This window comes from Phyllobates terribilis, unplaced genomic scaffold (genome assembly GCF_046119375.1).
Source record: "Phyllobates terribilis strain yellow unplaced genomic scaffold, ASM4611937v1 Scaffold_5__5_contigs__length_657084704, whole genome shotgun sequence".
NCBI classification, from domain to species: domain Eukaryota; kingdom Metazoa; phylum Chordata; class Amphibia; order Anura; family Dendrobatidae; genus Phyllobates; species Phyllobates terribilis.
The window spans coordinates 252,897,449-252,912,500 of record NW_027362765.1 but is presented as its reverse complement, the minus strand read 5'-3'; the positions used below and the strand labels follow the sequence as shown (position 1 = coordinate 252,912,500).

At 42.3% G+C, this 15,052-nt stretch overlaps 1 protein-coding gene across 3 annotated transcripts in view; it reads right to left on the bottom strand.

Moving 5' to 3' along the window:
* Positions 1–15,052, bottom strand: part of TMEM94 (transmembrane protein 94) — a 64,394-nt gene that overhangs the window by 35,875 nt on the left and 13,467 nt on the right. For 2 of the 3 annotated variants that reach the window (XM_073684038.1, XM_073684040.1), the window contains exons 4-6: positions 6,966–7,090; positions 3,672–3,808; positions 1,575–1,777 (exon numbers count right to left, since the gene is read on the bottom strand). In XM_073684038.1, coding sequence (XP_073540139.1) covers positions 1,575–1,777; positions 3,672–3,808; positions 6,966–7,090 — 465 coding nt within the window. The other variant, XM_073684041.1, reaches the window with a different exon arrangement.

Sequence of the window (15,052 nt, the reverse complement as noted above, 5' to 3'; positions counted from 1 at the left end):
AGATGACTAAAAAACAAGACGTACCTCTGCAGACCACTAACAAGACAATTTAAAAGACTTATGGCAAATAAAAATTAGCATCAGCTATTAAAAAAATGAAAGGCAGGGACCTAATCATGGGGCAGTCATGTTGGATGGAGACCTAGAGTTTCCTGGAGGCTCCTGCTGCAGCCAGACCCAGAGTTTTGTAGGGGAAATGCCTAATTTACTAGAGCAAATCTGGAGAAATTATTAATTTCACCCCCAGGCCATTCTCCATTTTTGCGTTTTCATTTTTTTGCTCCCCTTCTTCCCACAGCCATAACTTTTTTACTTTTCAGTCAATATGGAAGTGAGGGCTTGTTTTTTGCGGGACAAGTTGTACTTATGAATGACACCATTGGTTTTACCATATAGTGTACTGGAAAACGGAAAAAAAAATTCCAAGTGTGGTGAAACTGTAAAAAATGTGCAATTCCACAGTTGTTTTTTTTTTTACCACGTTCACTGAATGCTAAAACTGACCTGCAATTATGTTTTTCCTGGTCATTACAGGCTCATAGCTATAAAACAAAACATGTATAGGTTCTTTTTTACTTAAGTGGTTGGAAAAAAAACCCAAAATTTATAGGCACCATTTTCCTAGACCCGTTGCGTCTCCATTTTTCGGGATCTGGGGCTGGGTGAGGGCTTATTTTTTGCGCGCTGAGCTGACATTAACCATTTTGGGGTACATAAGATGTTTTTATCACCCGTTATTGCATTTTATTGCAATATTGCGGCGACCAAAAAAACGTAATTCTGGCGGTTTGATTTTTTTTCTCGTTACGCAGTTTACCGATCCGATTCATTCTTTTTTTATATTGGTAGATCGGGTGATTCTGATTGTGGCGATACCAAATATGTGTATATTTCATTTTTTTTTTATTATTGTTTTATTTTGAATGGGGCGAAACGGAGGTGATTTAAACTTTTATTTTTTTTAATATTTTTAAAAAAACATTTTTTTTTTACTTTTCACTTGCTTCAATAGTCTCCATAGGAGACCAGAAGCTGCGATTATCTGATTGCCTCTGCTACACACAGGCGATGATCAGATTGCCAGTGTTTAGCAGGAATGCTTACTTGCTATGAGCGCATAGCATCCCGGCAATAACACCGCAGGGGTCCCCTGCAGACCACGGGTTGACATGCCAACCCATCGGCGACCAGCGGTCATGTAACACGGGCGCCAATGGGTGGAACTTATGACGTCCTTCCGCTGAGGCCATGTTAAATGCCGCTGTCAGAGATTGATTCCACCCGTGGCTGTTAGGTGCACATGTTAGCTGTAAAGATCAGCTGTAAATGTCCCCGGAACAGTGTAGGCTCATCATCGGAGCCCGCGCCAAAGGGAGAGACATGACATGTTCCGTACATTTACAGCACATGACGGAAAGTGGTTAATAGAGTTCTCAATTTCATTGTAATGTAAGATGACGTATGATAAAAAAGGTGGAATTGTGTCTATTTTCTATACTTTCCATGAAAACTAAACAGAACATCAAAGGAAGATATTCATGTTGACGGGATAAAATTTATATTGACCCACTTACCTTCATGCCTCGAAGAGATGCAAATGATTCCTGCCCTGGCCTGAGAGCAATGACATCGCCATCGACCAGCAGACTAACCGGGAGGTTCACTAGTCGCCCATCTCTATAAACCCAGTGAAGAGACCATGATGGGGCTGATGGCATGTACAGGTCGGGATACACAGTATCCTCCCATATTAGCTCCGGTCCGCTATTAAGCATATCTGCAAGAATACAGTAAATGTAAAGACATGAAGTAGTTGGCTACCAGCTTGAGCTCATTTCTGAGGGATACAGATTATTTATTGTAAAAATGAGGCAGCACGCTAGTCTATTCTATTCATACATTGGATCATATCGCACATTTTATACTGTACAGAACCTGTAAAAATCCATGACATAAGTGTGCAAGTAGAATGAAATGTGCATAAAAATGCAGCTAAATAGGGCAAGGCCAGACAGTGCCTCAAATATTTGGGCAGCCAGTTTATCGAAGGAGTTGCGCTTCCAATCCTGGGTAGGAATATGACAAGGTTTACTGAAAAGATGATGAGACTAATGAAATATGATCCATTAGCTTTCCAGAGAACAGCAGAGACATGGAATGCCATCTGTATGAATATGGTATTGGAATAGGGAGGGGGAGAGGTGACATAGGGGCTGGAAACACACAATTACTGTCTATCTTGCATTTCTCTGATACAAGCTAGTCTGTATTACACCTGTATAGATGTGATCTGTACAATTACAGTCTCTGTGCAAGCAGAAGACATCAGGGATATATTGGCACCTGGCAATAAGGCACCCTTTGTGGCAATGAAAAGAGTGGCAGTTACTGTACCAGGTATAATAACAGTATGCCTCGTGCTTTACAAATTGAAGCACACTGGGAGAGCCGGTGCCAGCTATTGTTCCTAGCCAACAACCCACAGCTGACATGGAGTAAGAGGAGAAACACATCCCTTTAGGGCACTCCACACTATACAACCAGCTGAAAAAAAAACACCACTGGAAAATAGAACACAGTGATCAGTATTCCACGTTGAAGTCGTTATCCCACAATGAGAACCTGTCACATAGAAGAACAGTCAAATCTTTGAGCAGCATGATATAGCGCAGGAGGAGCCGAACAAACTGATATATAGTGTTGTTGGAGAAGATTCAGTATAATTGTCATTTAGTCATGGAAATCCTTCCTTTCTATGCTTAGGAGTCCAGTGGGCAGGCATACTCGGAGTATGACAGCTATCTTTACATGCACAGTCAAAGAGGCAAGGTTGTCAATCACTGAAAGAACCACCCACTGGACTCCTAAACCATTTACTGAACCTTTGTCCACAACCTAAATATCAATCAGCTCAGTGTCTTCTGCTCTATACCATGCTAAACATGACAGGTCCCACTTATACAGAAACGTCCTTTACATATTTTGTTTAGATTACTGTAAAGACGTGAGGACATGACTAGAGTGGCCTTTTAGAAGAATGTTTCCATTTACGGTCAAGAGATCTTGAAAATGGTGAACATACAGTTTTTCTTATTAAGCACATAATTGATCTACACTTAGAAAAAAAACAACTTTAATATGGTTCCACACTTTTGACAGTTGAGACTTTCTCTCCATATTAATTATGCCAAGGAAGATGGAAGTATCCTGCGCTGCTGAATAACAATGACGATCCAAGAGAAGGTGGCAGGAATGGTGGTTTAATATTACCACGCTTCAGAGTCACTCCGACTCCTTCCTCAGGACAACCACAGAAGGTTGTCCTGAGGAAGCGGTTGTCCCGAGGAAGGGGTCGGAGTGACTCTTACATTAAACCACTATTCCTTAATTCTCGTCTTGGATCGTCATTCTTCAGCAGCCCAGGACAAACAACCTCACTAGGTGAGCACATTTACCCTTTGTTTCCTCTACACTGCTTGGATAAGACCCTATTGAGTTTTTTATTTAGCATTTCTCTCCGTATTGAAGTCACCGCTGTGCAAGCTATTCCCCTGAACCCTTCCAGCATACTGACAGGTCCTGTTGGTGGCCAACAGTGTGGCTTAGTAAATTGGTGCAGTAGCATATTAACAAAGAAAGTAGAGACGGCTGTGGACAGAAAAATAATTTACCATCAATCTGGGTAATGATACTCCGCAGTCTCCTGTCCACTTCTCTGTCCTTCAACCTCTCATAGCGTCTCATTAAAAACAAGTCGAGAAGGAGCAACAGCAATAAGGCGCATGCATTACCCACCTCCGCCCCCTGGCTAGAAGAAATGAGGAAGAAAACAAATATTAAAAAGTTCAATGACAAATATATTTTCTTGGAAACATGACCCTGAGGTTAGCAACTAATGACAAATTTCTTGGGTATAATTAATTATAGTTTATTTTTTAGGAATGGACAAACTAATACACAGTTTAGGAACCAGTCAGACCACTTCCTGAACCAATGGGAGTTTTTCATCTGGTTTTAAGGATTTCAACAGAAAAAGAAAAACACTACAATTCTACATCCATTGATTACTAACGGAGATTATGCTGTGAAATTCCTGGCTCAGAATTTGTACATTTATGTGGCACATCATGCTGAGGTTGCCCTTCATACCGTCCACTGAATTTGCACAGCAGCTCAGTTCTCGTAAAACCTGCAGCATCAATGACTTGGAGCATCTATTATGCAGTGTCACATCTCCAAGTTATCCCGCACTCCCGCTCTGGTCCTCTGCACACACTGTGCGCTCCAAAGAGAAGACATATCGCCGCTGCTCAAAACTTCTTGCTAGTGAAGGCAGTGGGCGGAACATGCGCAGATTAAGAACAAGGGGGATAACTTGGAGATGTGACTGTGCATGCGCCGCCAGCTCCATTTTGTTGGAGACAATGTAATTTTTTATTTTTTTAGAGACCACAGCAATTACTGTGGCGGCGCGATATTTAAAATAGGAGGAAGGTCACTGACGGATCAGTGACTCATTATTTAAACAGGAAGATGAATAAGGGACCAGAGCACCAAGATAAGACCCCGCCTGCAGGCCCGACCCGCAGCACGAAGATATCATTAAATGAAACACACGGATTACACAAACCACCAATCGTATTTCTTCACTACATGTATCATTGTAATCAGTATCCCAGCGCCAATATGGCTGTGTGTGTACTTTACTTAGCAAAATCCCGCTGACAGGTTCTCTTTAATGACTTTGTTTAGAAAGGTCATCAACTGTGAGTCACTGGATTTATTGGTAGGTGATACACATATATATCCTATAGAACATCTGTGTACAACTGGTATCTTGCACTATATTGTGACTATGTGTCTGTACAATTAGTATCACATAGGACATCATCTGCTACACCTGTACACAGCATCATCACTGCTACCTACGGTGTTACATAGGATTGGAGGTGACCTCTACTATATTATCTGTACTGAGAATCACTGTGTTATCTATGGTGTTACACAGAACTGCAGGTGACCTCTACTATATTCAAGAAAGAAGGAGAATGACGCCAGCTCACCAGCAGAATTAACACCTGTGCCACAGGAAGGAACAGCGCACGGAGCTGCCCAGGTCCGGGCTACAGCAGCAAACATAGGAAAGAAATTCTCCAGCGATGAATCCCTAGGTAAGTAAAAATCGTTTTTTTATTTAGAAAAATTTAAAAAGCAAGGGTAACAATAGCAGGTCAGACTCCAGGAAATAATGCCACAACCTATGCGTTTCAGCATATTGCCTTAATCAACTATGATTAAGCCTATATGCCGAAATGCGAAGTTTGTGGCATTATTTCCTGGAGTCTAACCTGTTATTCTTACCCTTGCTTTTTAAATTTTTCTAAATAAAAAAATGATTTTTACTTACTTAAGAATCCATCGCTGGAGAATTTAATGGGATTGCAGATGACTTTTACTACATTATCTGTATTTGGCCTAATGGTTATCTGTGATGTTACATAGGACTGCAGGTGACATCTACTACATTATCGGTACTGAATTATCGAAGAAAATACGGAGTAAACGGTTCATTCTAAAGTATATTTTCAATACATTATGTTATACAATAGACATACATAAAAATAGACAAAAGTTAATACAAAGTCAATGATCAGACTCAGGTGTTAGAAGACAAACCACTCCATAGAGTATTAAAGGGTGGGAAGAAATTGAGCCGGGATAAACACCCACAATCATAAGCAAGTGCCAACCAAAACAGTACTAGCTCCACAGCAGTACATCCAACCTCATATATATAAAAAAAACAAAAAACATTAATATTTAAGTTGTAATGGCATATACTTTGTTAATATAGGGACAAAATGCACGCAGTTGAAATAAGAATCAAATCCAGGCTCATCTCTTACCCATGTTGCCTCGTGGAGCAGTGTGGAAGCCCACGCAAAACGAGCATTGATTTGATTCTCATTTCCACTGCATGCATCCAGTAGTTAACATAGGCGTTTTGTCCCTATATTAACAAAGTATATGCCATTATGACGTACATATGGCACCCTTGCACTTTGACACTTTATAATTAATGTTTTTTTTTTATATAGGAGGTTGGATGTACTGCTATGGAGATACTACTGTTTTGGTTGGCACTTGCTTATGATTGTGGGTGTTTATCTCGGCTCAATTTCTTCCCACCCTTAATACTCTATGGAGTGGTTTGTCTTCTAACACCTGAGTCTGATCACTGACTTTGTATTAACTTTTGTCTATTTTTATGTATGCCTATTGCATATTTTCAATAAATTTTGTTATACTTTAGAATGAACTGTTTATTTCGTATTTTCTTTGATAATGCTGTAGTGGTGGAGTGTTCATATGATTATTTGGGCCCTTAGACTGTATGGCATAGGGTCCTTCTCTTGTATATGATGTACTGTGTTCTGTTGATATTGTGCTTATTATCTGTATAGAGAAAAGTGTCACTGTTACCTGTAGTGTTACATAGGACTGCAGGAGAGACCTATTATATTTGCAGAAAGGGTAATGTGCCTTTAATTTTGGTTACCATGTAAGGGGCATGTAAAAGGGTGTGGTATGTAAATGGGCATGGTTCTCACACAAAATGGGAGCCTACTAAAAATGTGAATCCTACTCCTGGATGACCCACAAAATGTGTGCTCCTTGGATGAAATTTATCAAAATTAATACAAAAGAGATGTGGAGCAGCAACGAGTTTGGTCACTCTGAGCTGTTAGCATTAATTAGGAGAGGGCATTGAGGCGCCCTCCCAAATTGACAATTTTAAGAACTATCTTCTGATGCAGGAAGCAGAAAACAGCATGTGGCAATAACATCACCATGTGAGAACTTGTCTTAATAAACAAAGACCTGTCAGATGTGACAGCTGCTTTCAGCAGGAGGATGAGATGTTCTAGCATAAATGGGATGATATGAAGCAGTGCCAAGCTCACCTCCCATCTGGCTGGCGGCCATAACAACATAAGAGTAGCAGTGTAGCAATCAGCATCAGCGCAGCCCCAGGCCAATGAAAGCAAGACGAGCGGTTGCCATGATAGAGGAAGCTCCGTCTCCAGTCCTGCAGAGAGAAAACCTACCTATAAAAAACATGACCTTGGTGCTGGAATAGACATGAGGCTCTTCAAAGGGCAAACACTGAAAGAAACAAACCAGCAAGCAAGTCATATAGGGTGAGGGCAAATCAGAGAACAGAGCAAAATAAAAAATACTCCCCATGCCCAGGCGGTAAGCTCAGCGTGGGGACGAAGCTTTTACCTCTGCTTGCAGCATTTTTTTTATTCTACAGCACGGTAAAATAGAGCTGGTTAATGATCACAGTAAAAAAATATATGTGCAGTCATTAAATTAATTTTTTTCAATCATTTTGTCCAGAATATAAAGTTCTGAAATTTTGCAAATCACTATTAACATAACATTCCATGCTGGACAAAATTATAAGAAAATAAAAGAAAAATATATTTATTTACTCTTTAAGGTGTTAAGGATAAGGCCTTCCAAGAGCCAAAACTTTTTAATTTTTCAGTCGACATGGTTATATGAGGTTTTTTTTTATTTTGCTGGATCAAGTATATTTTTTAATGGCAACTTTTAATGTACCACATAATGTAATGAAAAAGAAGAAAAAATATTCTTTTTTGGGGTTGTTTTTACAACGTTAATCTTAAAAAGGATCTGTCACTAGATCTCACAATACAAACTACACTCATTATTAAATATATCTCGGCCCTGATGAGGCAGATGTACTTAGTTTGAAAATCCATTTCGAAATGGCCGTTCAAGCCTGATAATATAATGAACATTTTAGGAGTCCAGGTAAGGGGTGAAAGCTCATAAGTGTACTCCATCTCAGCTCACCCAACCTGACTGACAGCTGCACCTTGTACTGAGCAACATGAGATCTCAGCAGCAGAAGCGACACTGAGGAGCTGTGTAATCAGTATAACAGCTGTGTGCTTTCTCTGCAAATATTATTATAGCGCCATTTATTCCATGGCGCTTTACATGTGAAAAGGGGTATACATAATAAAAAGTACAATAATCTTGACCATTACAAGTCAGCGACTTGTAAAGGAGGAGAGAGGACCTTGCCCGTGAGGGCTCAGTCTACAAGGGATGGGTGAGGATACAGTAGGCGAGGGTAGAGCTGGTCGTGCAAGCGGTATGGTGGAGCGAGGGTTACTGCAGGTTGTAGGCTTGTCAGAAGAGGTAGGTCTTCAGCTTCCTTTTGAAGGTTTCCACTGTAGGTGAGAGTCTGATATGTTGAGGTAGAGAGTTCCAGAGTAGGGGGGAGAAATCTTGTATGCGATTGAGGGAAGAGGAGATAAGAGGGGGGTAGAGAAGGAGATCTTGTGAGGATCGGAAGTTGCATGCAGATGAGTATCGGGAGACTAGGTCACAGATAAATGGAGGATACAGGTTGTGGATGGCTTTGTATATCATGGTTAGGGTTTTGAACGTGAGTCTCTGAGCAATGGGGAGCCTGGGAAGGGATTGACAGAGGGGAAAGTCCAGGGAATAGCGGGGGGACAGGTGGATTAGTTTGGTAGCAGAGTTAGGATAGACGGGAGGGGTGCGAGAGTATTAGAAGGAAGGCCACAGAGCAGAAGGTTGCAATAGTCGAGGCAGGAAATGATGAGGGCGTGCACTAGTGTTTTTGCAGAGTCTTTGCTGAGGAATGTGCGGATCCGGGAGATATTTTTGAGTTTGAGTCGGCAGGAAGTGGAAAGGGCTTGGATATGTGGTTTGCAGGAGAGATCAGAATCCAGGGTTACCCCAAGGCAGCGAGCAGCCACTGACTTTGATGGATAGGCCTGTTGGGAGGGGTTGAGTGAGATGGAAGAAAGACGATGAACTCTGTGTCATCCATGTTAAGTTTTAGAAATCTAGCAGAGAACAAGGATGAAACAGAGGACAGACATTGTGGGATTCCAGTTAGAAAGGAGGTGATAGCGGGTCCAGAGAGGTAGATCTGTGTATCATCATCAAATAGACTTTAAAGCTGCCAGCAACATGCAGGTCTATAAATTTTGAACCATGTAAAAATTCTCAGCTGCAGAGAGCATGAATGGCAGGGAGTAAAGACCATCTATGCACATGAAAGGAACATGACAGCTGAGATTATGCCTGTAAGTTGGGCAGCATATCTCAGCCAGGTATGTTTGACAATTCTGAAGTGCTGCGACGTTTGAGAAAAACATACTTTAATAGCCGCTGGTGACTAGTCAGACAGATGGGTTCCTGGCAGCTTCTCCCTGCCCACTGCCCTTAATTAACAGGTCCCTGCCTACATGCACATGTGAAAATTAGATGGGGATGATGCAGCTAAAATACCTTGTTATTTCCAGTGGTGCGGGGTTGTAGCACTTGGAGTGTAGGCAGTGAGGCACAACACCAGACAGTATCCGTGGTACACCAATGGGAACCGGGACAGATAAAAATATATATAAAGGTAATGTTGGTGCACTGCCAAAAACAATAGTGAGGATGCGGTAATTAAAATAAGTACTTTTTACTTAAGATCAAAATCACTGTGATTTTGATCCTAAATAAAGGTACTTATTTTAATTATTATTCATTATAGTTTTTGGCAGCGCACAAACATAAGCTTTATACATATAGTCTTACATGCGCATGTAGGCAGAGACCTGTCACTTCAGGTCAGCAGTTGGTGAGAAGGCGCCGGGGACTCGCTTGTCGACTAGTCTACAGTGCAGCGCTATTAAAGTAGGTTTCGCTTGGAAACAGGTTAGCGTTTCAGAGTCAAGCATACCTCGGCTGAGTTCACGCAGCCATTGCCTGATACGTGCTGCCCGTGGATTGGACACCATGTTCTCTTTAAAGTTAAATTTGCAGAACCCGCTGATATAAGCAGGATCTGTCAACAGCTTAATGTGTGTAGGGGCATCCTGACTCCCCGACAGATGATGTCAAGGGAGAGAAACATCTGGGTTGCTTAATTTCTGGCTTGTTCTTTAGGAGTTAAATCTGCTAACTCATTCTGCAGTCAACTATATACTGTGATGTTTATATGCCACCCCCAAAATATCTTCTCTTCAAGGAAATGTCCTAAAATAGATCTATCATATAACGGATAACCTTTAAAGAATACCCATCACCAATCTGGGGTTGCCTTTTATATTTAGTAAAAGAGTGGGCAGCCCCAAGTGAGTATTCTTTTAAATATTACAAAGTAACAAAACAGCTCAGAAGGGTCCCTAATGACTCCCGAAATAGTCACACTTTCTAGCAAAAGTTGCGCCAGAACTTCTAGGTTGTGGGATCCCGGCACACAAAGCAGCATACCACAACCCTCCACGCTTGCTCTGACGGTATGAACGATCTCGCTCTTTGCATTAGAGAACTGCCGCTTACTCTACTAAGCTGATTGGAGACCCCTCTAATGATTTTACCACTCCTTAAAGGCTCAGTAAAGTACGCGGCAACTCTTCTGAGGCTGCCCACTCTTATTAAATAACAAGGACAGCCCCAGATTGGTGAGAGGTACTCTTTAAAGAAAGAATAAATCATGTAAGTCAGTCTCTAATTGTCATGAGCTTCTTTAAAGATAGTACTTTAGCAAATAAGATGGGTATTATAAGGAAAAATATGACTCTTCTACTTTTAGAAATCATCTCACGACCTGTATAATGGGTACTAATCCTGTGCTTTGATAATATCTAATATAAACAGAGTAGATGGTACATTATAAATATATTCAGATATGTTGCAAATCCTACAAAAAACATCTATTTTGCAAAACTGGGATGCCAGATAACAGAGAAGTGATGCAGTGAATAACAGTTGTTTTACTGAATGACAGACCAGTAGGATAGTGATACAGAAGTGGTAACATAGGGGATTTATGACACACAGGGATCACACTTCCCTGGTAAACAACCCGAAACAATTCCACACCTCCTGATGCTGCCCTGCCAGACAGAACACATACAGAACACCCCCTTACACATCATTCCCATCACCCATCTATTTTTATTTATAAGGTGGTAGCTTTTATAGTCAGAATAGTTAAGCAGTCACCAAACATCATCTTTAACTACAGCAACGCTACTTCCATTCATAGGGGTTTGGGAACTTTCCTTTTTTATCCCCTTACTGATGAAGAATAAACTGGCTTTCAATGATATGCATCCTTTGAACAAAAGAAGCTGTTTTCAGCTCGTTAACATAGGTTCTTTAGAAAAAGAAGGAACCAATACTTGCCTCTAAAAATGTATCCCGCCCCACTGGTCTCTTGTCAGGATCCAAACTGACAGCCATTAACAAGGGATGGGTAGTATTGTTAAGTACAGGGGTGCAGCAAATGTGAGAGGAGCTTAGACTAACTCAAATAATCAAAGTACACACCAAAGTATAAAAAAATAGAATTAGACTTACCGGTAATTCGGTTTCTAATAACCCACCACGACAGCACACAGGAGGATGTAACCCTCCCTAATAGGGACAGGAAATACGAAGAGGTTTAAATAGCCCCTCCCACATCCTCCCTCCAGTGTTATTACAAAGGTCCACAAGAGTATAGATGCTTCAAATTAATTTTTATTTCTACTGATCAAGCGGTCGTAGAAACAATAAGCGAGGGGGAGGGAATTACCCGTGTTGTCGTGGTGGGTTATTAGAAACCGAATTACCGGTAAGTCTAATTCTATTTTCTCTAATAACCCCCCACGACAGCACACAGGAGGTATACCAAAGATATACTAGGGAGGGACAATAGCATGAAGGACCTTCCTTCCGAAGGCTAAATCTCCAACAGACATTAGGTCTAGTCTGTAGTATTTGGAGAAAGTATGAATTGAGGACCATGTGGCAGCTCTGCAAATCTGTTCGATGGATGCGCTGGCCTTTTCAGCCCAGGAGACACATATCGCCCTTGTAGAATGGGCCTTGAGCTTTGCTGGAGGAGGTAGATCCTGGATCTGGTAAGCCTCCATAATCGCTCTCTTAATCCAGTTGGCTATTGTGGATTTTGCGGCTTTCTTTCCTCTGTTTGGACCTTGTGTATGGACAAATAGGTTCTTGTCCTTCCTTCCTTCTTCTGTTTCGTGAAGATAGTGCAGTACTATTCTCCGAACGTCCAGAGTGTGGAATTCCATCTCTTTTTTGTCTTTTGAGTTGTCACAAAAAGATGGAAGGATTATCTCCTGAGATCTGTGGAAATTTGAGACCACCTTAGGTAGAAATGAAGGGTCAAGTTGGAAAATTAGACGATCTTCCAGGATTCTCAGGTAGGGTTCGTTGACCGAAAAGGCCTGTAGTTCACACACTCTTCTGGCTGTAGTTATTGCCACCAGGAAAGCCATTTTCCAGGACAGCCTGTCCAGTCTTATGGTAGATAAGGGCTCAAAGGGTGGAAGGGTTAACCCTTTCAGAACAATGTTAAGGTCCCAGGGGGGAACCAGGTCTGCTACTCTAGGGTGGATGCGGGTGGCGGCTGTCAAATCTTCTCACCCACTGATGTTCCGCTAGTCTTTGATCGAAGTATGAACTTAACGCCGCTACCTGGACCTTAAGAGTAATAGGTCTGAGACCTTTGTCCAGATATTCTTGTAAAAGGTCTAGAATCTGAGCCACATCAGCCCAATGAGGGTCTGGGCGAGTGGGTGCACACCATCTTAAGAAGGTTTTCCAGATCTTATGGTAAATGGTGTTCGTTACAGGTTTCCTGTTCTTCTGGAGAGTTTTGATGACTTTCTCTGAGAGGCCTCTTGTTTTTAATATCAAGAATTCAGAAACCAGGCAGTTAGGTGTAGTCTCTCGGGATCTGGATGGTGAATCGGTCCCTGGAGAAGGAGATCCTTGATGGGAGGAAGGATTAGAGGGGTCTCCACACTCAGACTGGTTAACGTTCCGAACCAACTTCTTTTTGGCCAGCAAGGGGCCACTACGATTACTCTGATCCCTTTGGTCCTTATCTTCTGTAAGGTTTTAGAAAGGCTAGGTAGTGGGGGAAAGGCATACGCTAGTTTGAACTCCCATTTGTAAGCGAATGCGTTCACGCCCAGGCAAGGGCCGTTTGGATCCAGGGAGAAATATTGAGGTACTTTCGCGTTCTGGTGTCCGGCGAAGAGATCTACCTCTGGATAGCCCCATCTCTCGACTAACATCTGGAAGAAATCTGGGTATAGGCTCCAATCTCCTGGATGAATCTTTGTTCTGCTTAAGAAGTCGGCCTGGATATTGACTGAACCTTTGATATGAAGAGCCGACAAGGATAGAAGATGTTCTTCAGCCCAGGAGAATATTCTTGCTGAGATTGCTTTTAAGCTTTCGTATCTTGTCCCCCCTTGATGACGAAGGTGGGCTACCGTGGTGATAGTGTCTGAAAATATCTGAATGTGAGATTTCTGGACCAGAGGCTCTGCTGCTCTGAGGACTTCCTCTACGGCCTTTAGTTCTCTGAAATTTGATGAGCGCTGGCTCACTTCTTTGGTCCATATACCCTGGAATAGCTCTTGGGAGACCATGGCTCCCCATCCCTTCCCGCTGGCATCCACCTTTATGGTTACCAGCGGATTCTGGATCCATGGTACTCCTCTGTTCAGATTTTTTCCGTTCAGCCACCAGAATAGAGAAGTCCTTAATCGTGGTGGTATAGGGATTCTCCTGTTCAGAGACCGTGGGGATCTGTCCCAATTCGTAAGGATGTGGGTCTGTAATGTTCGGGTATGCGCCTGAGCCCAGACCACCATCTGAATACAGGATGTCATAGACCCGAGGACCGACATGGCGTCTCTTAATGATACTGATCTTCTGCTCCTTAGGACATTGATTTTTGCTTTTATCATGACCTGTTTTTTGTTTGGGCAGGAAGACATCTGGCTGTGAGAATCCAATAGTACTCTTAGAAATGTTTTTGTCATGGAGGGAACCATCTCTGATTTTTTCTGGTTCACTAACCAGCCCAGAGACGATAGGATCTGAGTGGTCAACTGTAGATGTTCTTGGAGTACTGGTACTGAGGGCCCGATTAATAACAGCTCGTCGAGGTATGGTACTATTGAAATGTTCTGACCCCTGACATAAGCCATGACTTCTGCCATGACTTTCGTAAATATTTGCGGGGCTGATGAAATTCCAAATGGGAGAACATTGAATTGATAGAGGACTATTTGATCCCCCTGAGCCACTGCGAATCTTAGGAACCTCCTGTGAAGTGGATGTATGGGGATGTGGTAATATGCATCCTGGAGGTCGATTGTGGCCATGACATGGTCCTGTCCTATTAGGGGGACCGTCGACCTGATGGATTCCATCTTGAATCGTTGGTAGTGGATATACTGATTCAGTTGCCTTACATTGATTATAACTCGGTGTGAGCCATTTGTTTTTTTTAATTAGGAAGAGTCTGGAATAATGTCCTGTGCCTATCTCTCTCGTAGGAACCAGGGATATCACCCCTGAGGACAATAGGTCTGAAAGACCGGATATCAGGGTGGCCTGACGACTCAGAGGAGAGCGGTGTTAACCTTATCCTCTCTGGAGGATAGGAGGAGAAATTTATTTTTACTCCGAACTCAACAACCCTCAGGACCCATGGGTCTGAGCAGATTTCTTTCCACTGAGGGAGAAAATTCGAGATGCGGCCCCCGACTGTCCTGACGTTATGGTCTGTTCTGACGTTGGTTTTGGGAGAGAAAAAAAGATTTTTGCCTCCTCTACCTTTTGGGTAGCTCCATCGTCCTGTTTTGCCTTTACCCCTATATTGAGGGGTCTGCTCTTGGGAGGGACGAAAAGGCCTCTTCCTCACATTCCTAGGTTCCGGGAGGGCCTTCTTCTTGTCTGAGGCCTTCTCTAGAAGATCATCTAGGGCTGGCCCGAACATGTATTTCCCCTTAAAGGGGATGAAACACAACTTCATTTTTGATGCCACGTCACCATTCCAGGATTTCAACCATAGAAGGGCCTTCTTACAGAGTTTGATAGCCCAGATGCTCTTGCCGCCACTCTCACGAATTCTGCAGAGGCGTCTGCTAAAAACCCTGTAGCCTTCTGTAGAAGC